Source organism: Ranitomeya imitator, chromosome 2 (assembly GCF_032444005.1).
Source record: "Ranitomeya imitator isolate aRanImi1 chromosome 2, aRanImi1.pri, whole genome shotgun sequence".
NCBI lineage: Eukaryota > Metazoa > Chordata > Amphibia > Anura > Dendrobatidae > Ranitomeya > Ranitomeya imitator.
The window spans coordinates 830,189,036-830,207,312 of NC_091283.1; the positions used below are offsets into that span (position 1 = coordinate 830,189,036).

General features: G+C 44.1%; 1 protein-coding gene across 4 annotated transcripts in view; it reads left to right on the forward strand.

Moving 5' to 3' along the window:
- The window catches only part of KCNIP2 (potassium voltage-gated channel interacting protein 2), a 494,922-nt gene extending 484,136 nt beyond the window's left edge, over window positions 1-10,786 (forward strand). For all 4 annotated transcript variants that reach the window (XM_069754064.1, XM_069754062.1, XM_069754063.1 and 1 more), the window contains 2 exons: window positions 2,594-2,656; window positions 9,973-10,786. In XM_069754064.1, coding sequence (XP_069610165.1) covers window positions 2,594-2,656; window positions 9,973-10,020 — 111 coding nt within the window. In that variant the 3' untranslated portion in view covers window positions 10,021-10,786. The remainder of the gene's footprint in view (window positions 1-2,593; window positions 2,657-9,972) is intronic.
- The last annotated feature ends 7,491 nt before the right edge of the window (window positions 10,787-18,277 follow it).

Below are 18,277 nucleotides of genomic sequence, written 5' to 3' on the forward strand. Positions count from 1 at the left end.
TGTGCCTATTAAAATAAATGGAGAGCCAGTGCGCATGATCGACCACCACTCCATTCACATGGGGTTCCTCAGAGCCCTGGTTCAGGGAAACACTGGTGGACCAAGAAGGCAGACCCCAAACAATCAGAAAATCACCTCCTATCCCGTGAATAGGTGATAACCTTCATACTTGAAAATACCCCTTTAAGCATCGTGATCTGGTGAAAGGTCCCATTGCAGCACCCACGGTAGTGGCGGGCCCACTGAACACCCCTTTCGCTGCCATCTTGGCCTTACTATGCAGCACAGTCCATGAACGTGTATGAGAAGTCATTATTTTCAGTGCACACCGTTATTATTGGGGTTTTATATTATGTAGTGTAAGAGATCAAACAAGCACAGGTTCAAGTCTCCTACAGGGTGTAAAAAGTAAGTGAAAAAGTCATTTTAAAAAGTAAAAAAATAAATAAAATAATATACACTACCGTTCAAAAGTTTCGGGTCACCAAGACAATTTTGTGTTTTCCATGAAGACTCATACTTCTATTAATCAAATGAGTTGCCAAATGAATGTAAAATCTAGTCCAGACATTAACAAGGATCGGAAATTTTTTATTTTTTATTTGAAATAATAATTTTCTCCTTCAAACTTTGCTCCCTTTGCAGCAGTTACAGCATTGCAGACCTGTGGCATTCTAGCAGTTAATTTGCAGAGGTAATCTGGAGAAGTTTCCCCCCATGCTTCCAGAAGCCCCTTCACAAGTTGGTTTGGCTTGATGGGCCCTTTTCGCACCATACGGTCAAGCTGCTCCCACAACAGCTCAATGGGGCTGAGATCTGGTGACTGTGCTGGCCGCTCCATTACAGATAGATACCAGCTGCTGACTTATTCCCTAAATAGTTCTTGTGTAATTTGGAGACGCTTTGGGTCATTGTCCTGTTGTAGGATGAAATTGGCTCCAATCAAGCGCAGTCCACAGGGTACGGCATGGCTCCGCAACATGGAGTGATAGCCTTCCTTATTCAAAATCCCTTTTACCTTGTACAAATCTCCCACTTTACCAGCACCAAAGCAACCCCAGACCATCACATTACCTCCACCATGCTTGACAGATGGCGTCACACTCTTCCAGCATCTTTCCAGTTGTTCTACGTCTCACAAATCTTCTTCTGTGTGATCCAAACACCTCAAAGTTGGATTCGTCTGTCCAAAACACTTTTTTCCAATCTTCCTCTGTCCAATGTCTGTGTTCTTTTTCCCATATTAATCTTTTCCTTTTATTAGCCAGTCTCAGATATGGTTTTTTCTTTGCCTTTCTGCCCTGAAGGCCAGCATCCCGGAGTCGCCTCTTCACTGTAGATGTTGACACCGGCGTTTTGCGTGTACTATGTAATGAAGCTGCCAGTTGAGGACCTGTGAGGCCTCGATTTCTCAAACTACAGACTCTAATGTACTTGTCTTGTTGCTCAGTTGTGCAGCGCGGCCTCCCACTTCTCCTTCTACTCTGGTTAGAGCCTGTTTGTGCTCTCCTCTGAAGGGAGTAGTACACACTGTTGTAAGAAATCTTTAGTTTCTTGGCAATTTCTCACATGGAATAGCCTTCATTTCTAAGAACAAGAATAGACTGTCGAGCTTCACATGAAAGTTCTTTTTTTCTGGCCATTTTGAGAGTTTAATGGAACCAACAAATGTAATGCTCCATATTCTCAACTAGCTCAAAGGAAGGTCAGGTTTGTAGGTTCTCTAATCAGCCAAACTGTTTTCAGCTGTGCTAACATACTTGCATAAGGGTTTTCAAGGGTATTCTAACCATCCATTAGCCTTCTTACACAGTTGGCAAACACAAAGTACCATAAGAACACTGGAGTGATGGTTGTTGGAAATGGGCCTCTATACACCTATGAAGATATTGTATTACAAACCAGACGTTTGCAGCTAGAATAGTCATTTACCACATTAACACATTAACAATGTATAGAGTGTATTTCTGAATCATTTAATGTTGGCTTCATTGGAAAAAACTGTTTTTCTTTCAAAAATAAGGAAATTTCTAAGTAACCCTAAACTTTGGAACGGTAGTGTGTGTGTATATATATATATATATATATATATATATATATATATATATCTCAAAATAGTAAATGGAACTCACTGAAACTACAACTTGTCCTGCAAACAACAGGAATCCATTATTTGCGTATATCAATAGAAAATGGATCTTTGGGCCAATTTTTCTTTTTGCATTCATTTCTTATCCTGTTATTCAAACAGGAGGAAGACTGAATATTAAGTGGTATACATTCTGAATGCAGCTCTGAGTGTGAACAGTGTATAGAATATAATGGAACTCACAGTCTAACTCCTATTTTTCTGAAGGGAAAAAAAACAGCAACGTACAAGTCACCACTAGAGGGAGCTCACTACAGGCCATTGTATGCAGTAAGCTCTTAGGCTCCCTCTGGTGGTGGCTGCAGGCAGTCCAAATGTCCTCATTCCATCATTTAGATTTGGAGCTCTGCATCAGAAAAGCCGAATTCAGCCAACTAAAATAATATAGTAAGAAAACCTTCACTGCAGTGTTTTTATACAGTCGTATTTTTTTTTTGCCTTTAGAAAATGGATAGAAATAAGGACGGCGTCGTTACCATTGATGAATTCATTGAGTCGTGTCAGAAGGTAAGAGCAGCTGAGGACGAAGGATCTATATGGATGCAGCAGGAACCTGTCATGACTCTGTATTGCAGGCAGTAACCCTTGAAGCAGATTATACAAGTACATTGTATACGGCAATGTGTTTCTTTGTATCTGTATACTTAAGTGAATAAATCGGTCAGATTTTTTTGTCCCTATAAAAATAAGAAGCAATTACAAAAATGTCATCACATGACAGGCCGAAGCTAAAGCTGCTGAGCCACAGGCTCTGGTGATGTAATGGGGAGAATTATGTGCACTTGATCTGTATTGCAGGCCCTGGCTCCACAGGCAGATTGTACTGATACATTGTACACAGCAGTGGATTTCTATGTCCCTGGATTCTAGGGGGAGAATAAAAGATTTTTTTTTTCTTCCTATAAAATTACTAAAAAAATAATGAAAAACACTTAAATTATTTTTTTTTAATACCACAGAAAAGCTTTGATTCTGCACTTAAAAATTATTTTTTTCATGCGTTTTTTTTTTTTTCAGAAGAGGCCTATAAAGAAAAAAAAATAAACAAAAATCGCAGAGTACAGCAGCGTTTTTAGACACACACAGAGAGCGAAGATTTCATGAAATCGCATCCACTTTCTTTAGACATTTGGACCATGTTCACATGTAAAGTAAATGCTGTTTTTTTTTCTGCTGTTTTTTTTTTTTTACATAGAAATTCAACTGCGCCTCCCGTGGTCTAAAGACGCTGCCGGACTGTGTAGTTTTGGTGTTTTTTTTTCTTCTTTACTCTGGAGGCATTTATGTGGAGCCTTAAAAAAAAAAAAAAAAAAAAACGTGTGTAAAATACTGCAGATACTTTATTAAGCGCTGAATCAAAACTTGTCTGTACTATAAAAAGCACATTAAAAATGCGGCTTCGTATCTGCACCAGAAAGGCATCAAATAAGGGGGAAAAGGCCTAGAAATGCAGCAATAACCGGAGAAGATTATTGATATTGTGTAGTTTGGTGCAGAAAACAAAAAACACAATTTTTATGCTGTGTGTGAACACGGCCTTAGGCCGGTTTCACACGTCAGTGGCTCCGGTACGTGAGGTGACAGTTTCCTCACGTACCGGAGACACTGACTCACGTAGACACATTGAAATCAATGTGTCTCTGCACATGTCAGCGTGTTTTCACGGACCGTGTGTCCGTGTGCAAAACACGGAGACATGTCAGTGTTCGTGGGAGTGCACATATTACATGGACCCATTAAAGTCAATGGGTCCGTGTAAAACACGTACCGCACATGGATGTTGTCCGTGTACAGTCCGTGTGCCGTGCAGGAGACAGCGCTACTGTAAGCACTGTCCCCCCCACGTGGTGCTGAAGCCGCCATTCATATCTTCTCTCCAGCAGCGTTCGCTGGATAGAAGATATGATAAATCCTTTTTTTTTTTTTTTTTTGTTTCTCTTGTTTAAAATAAAGATCCCTGTCCCCAACCCCCTCCGACCCCCTGTGTGCCCCCCCGCTGTTATTTAAATACTCACCCAGCTCCCTCGCAGCGTCCTGTCCTCGCCGCAGCTTCTCCTGTATGAGCGGTCACGTGGTGCCGCCCATTATAGTCATGAATATGTGGCTCCACCCCTATGGGAGGTGGAGCCGCATATTCATGACTGTAATGGGTGGCACCACGTGACCGCTCATACAGGAGAAGCTGCGGCGAGGACAGGACTCTGCGAGGGAGCCGGGTGAGAATTTTATTAACAGTGGCCGGGCGCACAGGGGTGGGGACAGGGATCTTTATTTTAAACACGAAAAAAAAAGGATTTTTCATATCTTCTATCCAGCAAACGCTGCTGGAGAGAAGATATGAATGGCGGCTTCAGCACCAGATGCAGGGGACAGCGCTTATCTCTAGCGCTGTCTCCTGCACGCTCCGTGTGGTACCCAGTCGGCACACGGGCGGCACATGTGTGGCCTACGTGAGCTCACGGACACGGATAATTCCGGTACCGGAATTATCTGGACGTGTGAGACTGGCCTTACAGACACAAACGCCCGGATGTCGTATAGTGACGCTACATAAAGATGAGAAAGTTCTGGAGGCTCCGACTGTGAATGAAGGAACAAAAAATAAATCCCCAGGTCCCAACTAGAGATGGGCGGGACGCACAGATGACGTCGCCCCGGCCCTGGGTGATCAAACGCCACAAAGGGGATGGTTAGAGATTCGCGCCCTCCCGTCCAGCCGCCGATGGTACCGATCAGGACACTGGACCGTGAATCGATCCGCTCATCTCTAGTCTCAGCCGGTCCGGATACAGCGGACAGTCCTTAACCCCTTTCTGCCATTAGACGTACTATTGCGTCCATGTGGGGTGGGCTTTACTTCCCAAGGACGCAATAGTACGTCATATGCGATCGGCAGCGCTCACGGGGGGAGCGCCGCCGATCGCGGCCGGGTGTCAGCTGTTTATCGCAGCTGACATCCGGCACTATGTGCCAGGAGCGGTCACGGACCGCCCCCGGCACATTAACCCCCGGCACACCGCGATCAAAGATGATCGCGATGTGCCGGCGGTACAGGGAAGCACCGCGCAGGGAGGGGGTTCCCTGCAGGCTTCCCTGAGCCCCCCGCAGCAACGCGATGTGATCGCGTTGCTGCGAGGGTCTCACCTCCCTCCCTGCTCCCTCCAGCCCCGGATCCAAGATGGCCACGGATCCCGGTCCTGCAGGGAGGGAGGTGGCTTCACAGAGCCTGCTCAGAGCAGGCACTGTGAAGGCTGCAGCGCTGCATGTCAGATCAGTGATCTGACAGAGTGCTGTGCAAACTGTCAGATCACTGATCTGTGATGTCCCCCCCTGGGACAAAGTAAAAAAGTTAAAAAAAAAAAATTTCAAATGTGTAAAAAAAAAAAAATATTCCAAAATAATGAAAAAAAAAATAAAAATATTATTCCCATAAATACATTTCTTTATCTAAATAAAAAAAAACAAACAATAAAAGTACACATATTTAGTATCGCCGCGTCCGTAACGGCCCGACCTATAAAACTGGCCCACTAGTTAACCCCTTCAGTAAACACCGTAAGAAAAAAAAAAAAAACGAGGCAAAAAACAACGCTTTATTATCATACCGCCGAACAAAAAGTGGAATAACACGCGATCAAAAAGACAGATATAACTAACCATGGTACCACTGAAAACGTAATCTTGTCCCGCAAAAAACGAGCCGCCATACAGCATCATCAGCAAAAAAATAAAAAAGTTATAGTCCTGAGAATAAAGCGATGCAAAAATAATTATTTTTTCTATAAAATAGTTTTTATCGTATAAAAGCGCCAAAACATAAAAAAATGATATAAATGAGGTGTCGCTGTAATCGTACTGACCCGAAGAATAAAACTGCTTCATCAATTTTACCAAACGCGGAACGGTATAAACGCCTCCCCCAAAAGAAATTCATGAATAGCTGGTTTTTGGTCATTCTGCCTCACAAAAATCGGAATAAAAAGCGATCACAAAATGTCACGTGGCCGAAAATGTTACCAATAAAAACATCAACTCGTCCCGCAAAAAACAAGACCTCACATGACTCTGTGGACCAAAATATAGAAAAATTATAGCTCTCAAAATGTGGTAATGCAAAAAATATTTTTTGCAATAAAAAGCGTCTTTCAGTGTGTGACGGCTGCCAATCATAAAAATCCGCTAAAAAACCCGCTATAAAAGTAAATCAAACCCCCCTTCATCACCCCCTTAGTTAGGGAAAAATAAAAAAATGTATTTATTTCCATTTTCCCGTTAGGGCTAGGGTTAGGGCTAGGGTTAGGGCTAGGGTTAGGGCTAGGGCTAGGGCTAGGGCTAGGGCTAGGGCTAGGGTTAGGGCTAGGGTTAGGGCTAGGGTTAGGGCTAGGGTTAGGGCTAGGGTTAGGATTAGGGTTAGGGCTAGGGCTAGGGTTAAGGCTACAGTTAGGGTTGGGGCTAAAGTTACGGTTAGGGTTTAGATTACATTTACGGTTGGGAATAGGGTTGGGATTAGGGTTAGGGGTGTGTCAGGGTTAGAGGTGTGGTTAGGGTTACTGTTGGGATTAGGGTTAGGGATGTGTTTGGATTAGGGTTTCAGTTATAATTGGGGGGTTTCCACTGTTTAGGCACATCAGGGGCTCTCCAAACGCGACATGGCGTCCGATCTCAATTCCAGCCAATTCTGCGTTGAAAAAGTAAAACAGTGCTTCTTCCCTTCCGAGCTCTCCCGTGTGCCCAAACAGGGGTTTACCCCAACATATGGGGTATCGGCGTACTCAGGACAAATAGGACAACAACTTTTGGGGTCCAATTTCTCCTGCTACCCTTGGGAAAATACAAAACTCGGGGCTAAAACATATTTTTTGTGGGAAAAAAAAAGATTTTTTATTTTCACGGCTCTGCGTTATAAACTGTAGTGAAACACTTGGGGGTTCAAAGTTCTCACAACACATCTAGATTAGTTCCCTGGGGGGTCTAGTTTCCAATATGGGGTCACTTGTGGGGGGTTTCTACTGTTTAGGTACATTAGGGGTTCTGCAAACGCAATGTGACGTCTGCAGACCATTCCATCTAAGTCTGCATTCCAAATGGCGCTCCTTCCCTTCCGAGCTCTGCCATGCGCTCAAACAGTGGTTTCCCCCAACATACGGGGTATCAGCGTACTCAGGACAAATTGGACAACAACTTTTGGGGTCGAATTTCTCCTCTTACCCTCGGGAAAATACAAAACTGGGGGCTAAAAAATATTTTTGGGGGGAAAGATTTTTTTTTTTAATTTTCACGGCTCTGCGTTACAAACTGTAGTGAAACACTTGGGGGTTCAAAGCTATCACAACACATCTAGATGAGTTCCTTAGGGGGTCTAGTTTCCAAAATGGTGTCACTTGTGGGAGGTTTCTACTGTTTAGGTATATTAGGGGCTCTGCAAATGCAATGTGACACCTGCAGACCATTCCATCTAAGTCCTCATTCCAAATGGAGCTCCTTCCCTTCCGAGCCCTCCCATGCGCCCAAACAGTGGTTCCCCCCCACATATGGGGTATCAGCGCACTCAGGACAAATTGGACAACAAATTGTGGGGTCGAATTTCTCCTGTTACCCTCGGGAAAATACAAAACTGGGGGCTAAAAAATAATTTTTGTGGGAAAAAAATTTTGTTTTATTTTTACGGCTCTCCATTATAAACTTCTGTGAAGCCCTTGGTGGGTCAAAGCGCTCAGCACACATCTAGATAAGTTCCTAAGGGGGTCTACTTTCCAAAATGGTGTCACTTGTGGGGGGTTTCTACTGTTTAGGTACATTAGGGGCTCTGCAAACGCAATGTGACACCTGCAGACCATTCCATCTAAGTTTGCATTCAAATGGCACTCCTTCCCTTCTGAGCCCTCCCATGTGCCCAAACAGTGGTTCCCCCCACATATGGTGTATCATCGCACTCAGGACAAATTGGGCAACAAATTTTGGGGTCCAATTTCTCCTGTTACCCTCAGGAAAATACAAAACTGGGGGCTAAAAAAATAATTTTTGTGGGAAAAAAATTTTGTTTTATTTTTACGGCTCTGCATTATAAACTTCTGTGAAGCACTTGGTGGGTCAAAGTGCTCACCACACCTCTAGATAAGTTCCTTAGGGGGTCTACTTTCCAAAATGGTGTAATTTGTGGGGGGTTTCAATGTTTAGGCACATCAGTGGCTCTTCAAACGCAACATGACGTCCCATCTCAATTCCTGTCAATTTTGCATTGAAAAGTCAAACGGCGCTCCTTCCCTTCCGAGCTCTCCCATCCGCCCAAACAGTGGTTTACCCCCACATATGGGCTATCAGCGTACTCAGGACAAATTGTACAACAACTTTTGGGGTCCAATTTCTTCTCTTACCCTTGGGGAAAATAAAAAATTGGGGGCGAAAAGATAATTTTTGTGAAAAAATATGATTTTTTATTTTTACAGTTCTACATTATAAACTTCTGTGAAGCACTTGTTGGGTCAAAGTGCTCACCACACCTCTAGATAAGTTCCTTAGGGGGTCTACTTTCCAAAATGGTGTCACTTGTGGGGGGTTTCAATGTTTAGCCACATCAGGGGCTCTCCAAACGAAACATGGCGTCCCATCTCAATTCCAGTCAATTTTGCATTGAAAAGTCAAATGGCACTCCTTCGCTTCCGAGCTCTGCCATGCGCCCAAACAGTGGTTTACCCCCACATGTGGGGTATTGGCATACTCAGGACAAATTGTACAACAATGTTTGGGGTCCATTTTCTCCTGTTACCCTTGGTAAAATAAAACAAATTGGAGCTGAATTAAATTTTTTGTGAAAAAAAGTTAAATGTTCATTTTTATTTAAACATTCAAAAAATTCCTGTGAAGCACCAGAAGGGTTAATAAACTTCTTGAATATGGTTTTGAGCACCTTGAGGGGTGTAGTTTTTAGAATGGTGTCACACTTGGGTATTTTCTATCATATAGACCCCTCAAAATGACTTCAAATGAGATGTGGTCCCTAAAATAAAATGGTGTTGTAGAAATGAGAAATTGCTGGTCAACTTTTAACCCTTATAACTCCCTAACAAAAAAAAATTTTGGTTCCAAAATTGTGCTGATGTAAAGTAGACATGTGGGAAATGTTACTTATTAAGTATTTTGTGTGACATATCTCTGTGATTTAATTGCATAAAAATTCAAAGTTGGAAAATTGCGAAATTTTCATAATTTTCGCCAAATTTCCGTTTTTTTCACAAATAAACGCAGGTACTATCAAATAATTTTTACCATTGTCATGAAGTACAATATGTCACGAGAAAACAATGTCAGAATCACCAGGATCCATTGAAGCGTTCCAGAGTTATAACCTCATAAAGGGACAGTGGTCAGAATTGTAAAAATTGGCCCGGTCATTAACGTGCAAACCACCCTTGGGGGTAAAGGGGTTAATTTGGGTCTAGGCCCCGCAATCTCGGGCGTCCGCTGAATGTTCCTCACTGCCAGCGCCCCTCTGACAACTCCTCCTGCCAGGGAAGAAGGAAATGGTAAATGGGTGTGGTTTGGGGTGTGGCCAAAATTTGCCGCGGCGCGCTATGCCTCTTTCTATTCTTCAAAAGGTGGGAGGTATGTAATTAAGTTTATTAATTAATACTAACGATGATGTAAGACACATTTTGGAGGCAGTTAGTCATTGGCATGGAGTCTCCGTACTGTGGGGTGGGCACTCGGGGCCTCCTGATTTTCAAGGTCTTTGTTAAAAAATCTTTTGGAAAGTTTTTTTCTTTTTTTATGACCAACTAAATGTGACAATGAGACGACCTCTGTGACCTCTTTTTCTTCCGCAGGATGAAAACATCATGAGATCGATGCAACTCTTCGACAACGTCATTTAACGAGACCCACGACCTTCAAGATTTCCTTTTTTCTTTCTTTTTTTTTTTTTTTTTTTTTTTGTTTCTCCCAAGGTCACAGTTTTTACATAGACTATGTGGACGCACGACCACTGGAGAAGTAAAAAAAAATGCAAAAAGTCATCTCGGTACTCTGTCCTGGCTGTTAACACAGGAGCCCAGGCCTCTGCTGAGGATCCAAAGGTGTCGCCCAATATCGCTCCCCTCCACGATGGGAGTAGTAGTCTCCAGGGAGGACGTTTGTGGAGATCTTGAACGGTCTTAAGTAACTTCCGAAAAACCAGGAAAACCTTAGTAACTTCTTCCGGATGATGATAGTAGTAGCGGATGGCATCGATGGTCACTTATCACACGATCCTTAAAGGGGAAGTGACATAATCCAGCCCTAGTTTCTTATCAATTTATGAGAACTGATCACATCACGAGCTCCTCCCCTGTAGTAATAGAGCGTAATTACCCAGGTCAGAATCGTAATTAATGATTCATTTTAGGGACAGAAACTTTTTGGGGGCAAATATGCTATAGTAATGTTCTTTTAGCCACCTGCTGCTATTGGGGTACTACAAATTTCAGCATGCTCATGTAACTTTTTTTATTTGAATTTTTAAACGGGGGTATCCACCTTGAGTCATCTGATCTGTCTTATAAATCCCCCAAATGAAGATGAGCCCCTACATAGAAAATCCCAGACACAAACTTTTCAAACTTCGCACAGCCCCCCATTAAAGCTAGATAATTAAAGGGTTAATCTCATCTTCTACATTTCTGGTAAATTCACAGAGTATTCCATAACTGATGCGGTTCCCACCTCGTCTTGAAAACTGGGATCCCTGACCCCCATCTTGGGAAGGTGCGAATCATGCACAAGTTTTCTCCATTCACTTCTATGGGGGTTTATCAGTCAGGCAAATGTGCATGCACAGCCTCCTCCCTGTCCATAGAGGTCAGGGACCCCCACACTCACAATATAGGGGGCCTGCAACTGTTAAAAATGTATGCAACATCATATTGTCCAAGATAGGAATGCCCCTTTAAGAGGTTAAAATAAAAACCCTTAAAGGGTCCCTATGGCTGTACTGACTGATACCCTGGTAGGAGAAAAAAAATCTACGCTGTCCTGATCCAGTCCTCCATGGCAGCCGGTCTTCACCAAGGAGGAGCAGATAGAGGACGCCGAGCGCAGGAGTGAAGACCGTCGCCTCTACATTAAAGGGGCTTCATGGAGATCGTTACATGAAATAAGTTCTACCAGTTTTTATATATAATTTCTCAGCATTTTCAAGATCTCTGCATGCAGGCAGTGAATGGAAACATCCAGGTAAAACCATCTCACCCTGAGAGAAAAAGGACCAGCACATCTAGACTAGTGTGAACAGACGCCAACCAAAAAACAGCTCACCCTGATCGCCTCCGATTGCACATTTTGTTAGGCCAGTCTCACACGTCCAGATAATTCCGGTACTGGAAAAATCGGTACCGGAATTATCCGTGTCCATGTTCTTACGTTGAACATCAGTGTGGCACACGTGCGGCAGCCGTGTGCCACCCGTGTGCCGACTGAGGACCACACTGACCGTGCAGGAGACATCGCTAGAGTTAAGTGCTGTCCCCTGCGTGCGGTGCTGAAGCTGGTATTCATCCCTTCTTCCCAGCAGCGTTCGCTGGAAAGAAGGAATGAATAAACTTTTTTTTTTTTTTTTTTTTTTTTTTTTTTAAAATAAAGTTGCCGGTAATCTGCATCCTCCTACCCCCTGTGCGCCCCCCCGCTGGCATTAAAATACTTACCCAGCTCCCTCGGCGCTTACATCCTTTCAGCATCGCTGCTTGTCCTGTATGAGCGGTCACGTGGTGCCGCACATTACAGTGATGAATATGCGGCTCCACCCCTATGGGAGGTGGAGCCGCATATTCATCACTGTAATGTGCAGCACCACGTGACCGCTCATACAGGACAAGCAGCGACGCTGAAAGGATGTAAGCGCCGAGGGAGCAGGGGACAGCGCTTAACTCTAGCGCTGTCTCCTGCACGGCACACAGACTGCGCACGGACAACATCCGTGTGCGGTTCGTGTTTTACACGGACCCATTGACTTTAATGGGTCCGTGTAATCCGTGCGCTCCCCCGAACACTGACATGTCTCCGTGTTTTCCAAACGGACACACGGTCCGTGAAAACACGCTGACATATGCAGAGACACATTGATTTTAATGTGTCTACGTGAGTCATTGTCTCCGGTACGTGAGGAAACTGTCACCTCACGTACCGGAGACACTGACGTGTGAAACCGGCCTTACAGTGTATCACGCTCCAAGTTGTATCCATATGACATGATTAGTAGATTGTCTTTATTCACTAATGGCACAAATCATGAATCTCCAAGAATTATATTAGAAAGTTTCAGAACTTTTTCTTTTTATTAGACTCTGGAGTTATGATTGGCATCTACAATGCACCAAAGAAGATTGAGCGCTGAAAAGAGCCTGAACCGCAAGGGGGCGGCAATATGAAGCCTGCAGAATTTAGAATGTAGTTAGAAGAGCTTAAAGGGGTTGTCTGGAACTTTAATATCAATGGACTAGCCTTGGGATAGGTCATTCATGTCTGATCGGTGGAGGGGCGACACACGGTGCCCCCGCTGATCAGCTGTTCCCGGTGTCAACGGCGGCCAGAACTGTTCTGTTACGGAGCTGCACTGCTGTTACGGTGCTGTACTGCTCTGCTACGGTGCTGCACTGCTCTGCTATGGAGCTGCACTGCTCTGCTACGGTGCTGCACTGCTCTGCTATGGAGCTGAACTGCTCTGCTACGGTGCTGCACTGCTCTGCTATGGAGCTGCACTGCTCTGCTATGGAGCTGCACTGCTCTGTTACGGAGCTGCACTGCTCTGCTATGGAGCTGCACTGCTCTGTTACGGAGCTGCACTGCTCTGCTATGGAGCTGCACTGCTCTGCTATGGAGCTGCACTGCTCTGCTACGGTGCTGCACTGCTCTGTTACGGAGCTGCACTGCTCTGCTATGGATCTGCACTGCTCTGTTACGGTGCTGCACTGCTCTGCTACGGTGCTGCACTGCTCTGCTATGGAGCTGCACTGCTCTGCTATGGAGCTGCACTGCTCTGTTACGGTGCTGCACTGCTCTGCTACGGTGCTGCACTGCTCTGCTACAGTGCTGCACTGCTCTGCTATGGAGCTGCACTGCTCTGTTACGGTGCTGCACTGCTCTGCTAGGGTGTTGCACTGCTCTGTTACGGTGCTGCACTGCTCTGCTATGGAGCTGCACTGCTCTGTTACGGTGCTGCACTGCTCTGCTACGGTGCTGCACTGCTCTGTTACGGTGCTGCACTGCTCTGCTACGGTGCTGCACTGCTCTGTTACGGTGCTGCACTGCTCTGTTACGGTGCTGCACTGCTCTGCTACGGTGCTGCACTGCTCTGTTATGGTGCTGCACTGCTCTGCTACGGTGCTGCACTGCTCTGCTACGGGGCTGAACTGCTCTGCTACGGGGCTGAACTCTGTTACGGTGCTGCACTGGTCTGCTTCGGAGCTGCACTGCTCTGTTACGGGCTGCTCTGCTCTGCTCTGGAGCTGCACTGCTCCATTGACTGTATAGTGGCCGTGTACTGCACTATTCTAATCATTAGGGGCGGATGTGCAGCACTCGGTCACAACTGCTATCCTGTTCACAGAACTGTGCTGTGCAGCTCCATATCTAAGCAGTATCGGCCACCACCAACCCCGGGATTAGCAGTGGGGTGCCAGGTTAAGTTTTCCCACCGATCAGACATTGATGACCTATCCTAAGGAAAGTAAAAAAAACCACATGGCTGGTTTCTTTCACCTGAACACAGGTAGTGTCTGTTACTGCAATCAGCCCAATTGACGTGAATAGCGCTGAACTGCAATACTACACACAACCCATGGTCAGGGGTGGTGTTCTTTCTGCAATAAAGTTAAAGTGTGTTGTTCTTTTTTATTATTATTATTTAATCCAGGACATCCCCTTTAAAATATACCATGGTTGCTACCATGAGCCACCACTAGAGGGAGCTCAAGCTCATACTGCATATGCAATAACCTCCAGCGCTCCCCCTAGTGGTGGCTTCATGTTCTATTTTTATTATGCTTCAATGCAGGGGATTTGGTGCTTTGTATCAGAAATACAAAGCTCTGAAAATGATAAGAATAAAGAAGCGAAGAGGTTTGGACATTTGGAAATTCACTGTAAGATCTATACGATCACTTAAAAACCTTTAATTGTCTACATAAATATGAGATAACTTAATATGGAACCAGATGACAAATATAAGAGTCCAGCAAGCTACAATTTATTATAAGCATCCATATACAGCCCACATCATATACTTTATGCTCCTATATGACCCAAAGCTTCATTACCCCAGGGGTAGTGATGTATGCCCTAACCGCATGTCCATAGATAACACTGTATGGACTTATGATCAGATGTAGCAGAGCTGACTTGGCCATTTATTACCCATTTGATATTATGTTGTGCCAAATGACATACCCATCTGGACGACATCTGTACAAACATGAAGTGCATCTAAACACCCGTACTCTGGATGTCCTGTCATTTCCCATTAAAGGGTAATGGCCCCATCTTCACGGATGGATATTATCGGATAGAGTTTGTAAAAACGAGCACTTTTGCAATTTGCTGCTTATTAAAATTTGCAGCCGTTCTTGAGATATTAACACTTTGCTTTTGTTTATAGCTCGTTTCCTAGGAAACCGACCACCGCTGATGTCTAGCCTGAAGCTGGCCGGGATTAGGAGGTAACAGCGCACTCCAGAGATCCTGGCCAGCTTTAGAGCAGTGCTTACAAGCTCAATAGATAAAAGCTTGTAAGCGCTGAGTATATTCTGCTGTGTAGCAGCGGTGGTCGGTCTCCAAGGAAAAACAAAAGTAATAATATCTCAAAAACGGCTGAACACTTTAATAATCAGCAAATTGCAAAATTGTTCGTTTTTACAAGACCTATCTGACAATATCCATACATGAAGATGGGAATAGCTCTTTAAATGTTGCCGTAATGGCCATGCATGGGGTGAGCATTAGGGAATTGTCTTCCTAGCATTCATAGCAGACATTGGTCCCTTATAGACGGAACATATAAATCTCAGTATTCTCTATTTTTGGATTCCCTGCCTATAAACTGATCACAAAGTGATCACCTGTACAATGACTTGGCAGCAAGCGTTCAGTTCTCCTGCAGCACCCCCGCAGGGGAGGTAAGGCATTGCAGTTCTATTGAAATCAATGCAGGACAAGCTGAGTCCTCCAGTGTTGGAAGCCATCTTGCTTTTTGGCTAAACAGATGAGAGTCCTGACAACCCAAATACAGGGGATGTTTTTCCTTAAAGGGAAAGTTTGCCTAAATATAGGACATCATCAGTGAGACGTTATGAACTTGGTCTTCTGCCAGTGTCATACATGAAGGAGTAACAGGAGACAATTGCCTCAACATAGAGACTGACAAGGACCTGTCTGAGGATGTCCACTGTTGGCTGCTACTTATATAGCACCAACATATTGTGCGGCGTTGTACAGAGATTGTCGTGGCTCATGTGGTCTGATCCTTAAAGGGGTTGTACGGCCTTGGGCTACGAGTCTGTAGTCACTCTATGGGGGAAATACGTGGTGTGAGGATTCTTCAATCCCACCGCCGGGATTGAGCTGTCGTGTGACGTCAAGTAGGTGATTTGCCACATTCCTACTAGACGTGTCCGGCATAGAGTGACTGTAGGATTGTACCCTAAGGCTGGACAACCCCTTTAACGACGCTCACAATTTGATTTCCAAATGAACCTCTTAGGCCCTCATTTATCAAAACAGTCTGGGTTGCCCGTAGCAACCAATCAGAGCTCGGCTTTCATTTTTAAATCAGCTCTCTTAGAATGAAAGCTGCGCTATGATTGGTTGCTATGGGCAACACCGACAGCAGCCTCTGAACTCGATGGGATCTGTAGGCGTCCACATGTGTGAGCGCCCCCAGGTGGTCGACATTTTGCAGAGGATTGTAAGGAGCCCCCGACTCTTTTTGCCCGGGGCCCATGCAGTTCTCAGTCCACATGTGACCCCTGATGTATGCGCCTGAGCGGGAGGACTCCGAGGGTCCTTGTGCCAGTGTTTTTCCCGTGGAATGTTCTCTATTTCAGCCTGGCTTCCTGTGATTATGGGCACAGCTGGCATCGCCCTTTGGTTTTTCTACTGTAAATACATTGATTTTCTAGTTTCAAAGAGAAGGACACAGGGAGTGTTTAAAAGAGGTAGACAAAATGTATTGAAGACTAGAAAAATCAATAAAAAACATGAGTATAAGATGCAAAATAAGGACACCATGTACTATGCCAATGACAATCACACATAAATAATATGGAAAAGAGGGTCTGCCGCCTCAATCCCTAGAACCATGTTGCCTGTTAGTTTAACCCTATAATACTCATGCCTATTCTGGCTACTCTAAAGGGCCTGGCTTAAGTTCACAATAAGGTTTGGACCAACCCATGGAAAATCCCATGTAAAGCATCAAAATTGTGGCCTCTAAGACCCACATAGGAATATCACAGTGATCCTCTTACCCAGTACTGGAATCCAATGAACTGAGAAATGCCACCCCGACGCGCGTTTCGCTGCAATACTGCACGCTTTCTCAAGGGGAAAGTATAGTCATGGCAGTATCAGCCTCTTCTTTATTGCTCTGTTTTACAGTTCAGGTTACATTTTTGGGTTTTGTTTTATGGATTAATATAAAATATGACCTCAGAACGAGTCCTGTAGGCTTCCATATTGTCTAATAATAAATCACTTAAAGGGGCTCTCCGGGACCATTAATATTTAATATTTATTCTCCCGTTACCATGGCTACTCAGCACAATAAAAAAGCTGCGGCGCTCCTGCATCATCACCTTCATTGTAGGGGCAGCATTGCTTGCTTCTCCCGCTTGTCCCCTCGCTGATGAGTGTGAGGATCCATAGTTCCCCTCCCTCCAAACATTGTTCCCCAATCCTAAAAATGATAATTATCAAATAATGAGATAGACAAATTACATTGCTGGGAGCTGTAGTTTATTGACCGGTAGTAAACCAACACTCAGTCATTTACTTATATAAATCCTATCCTAATTAATTTCTTAACATATCTTGATAGCAATCAAGGACTGTTTTTCTAATGCAGAGCTCTAAATCCTCTGCATAAACCTAGAATTAAATTATTGTGACTACCTACATCCACCACTAGAGGGAGTGCACTGTAGACAATTTATATATTGAACTCAATGATAAAAATGTATGCAGTGAGCTCCCTCTAGTGGTGATAATACAATTGTGACTAACTGCATCCACCACTAGAGGGAACACACTATATACAATTTATATAGTGAACTCAATGATAAAAATGTATGCAGTGAGCTCCCTCTAGTGGTGATAATACAATTTTTACTATCTACAGCCACCACTAGAGGGAACACACTATATACAATTTATATATTGAACTCAATGATAAAACTGCATGCAGTGAGCTCCCTCTAGTGGTGATAATACAATTGTGACTACCTACAGCCACCACTAGAGGGAGCACACTATATACAATTTATATATTGAACTCAATGATAAAACTGCATGCAGTGAGCTCCCTCTAGTGGTGATAATACAATTGTGACTACCTACATCCACCACTAGAGGGAACACACTATATACAATTTATATAGTGAACTCAATGATAAAAATGTATGCAGTGAGCTCCCTCTAGTGGTGATAATACAATTGTTACTATCTACAGCCACCACTAGAGGGAACACACTATATACAATTTATATATTGAACTCAATGATAAAACTGCATGCAGTGAGCTCCCTCTAGTGGTGATAATACAATTGTGACTACCTACAGCCACCACTAGAGGGAGCACACTATATACAATTTATATATTGAACTCAATGATAAAACTGCATGCAGTGAGCTCCCTCTAGTGGTGATAATACAATTGTGACTATCTACAGCCACCACTAGAGGGAACACACTATGTAGAGGGCAGCACGGTGGCTCAGTGGTTAGCACAGCAGCCTTGCTGCACTGGAGACCTGGGTTCAAACCCCACGAAGGACAACATCTGCAAAGAGTTTGTATGTTCTCCCCATGTTTGCGTGGGTTTCCTTCGGGTTCTCCGGTTTCCTTCCACATTCCAAAGACATACTGATAGGGAATTTAGATTGTGAGCCC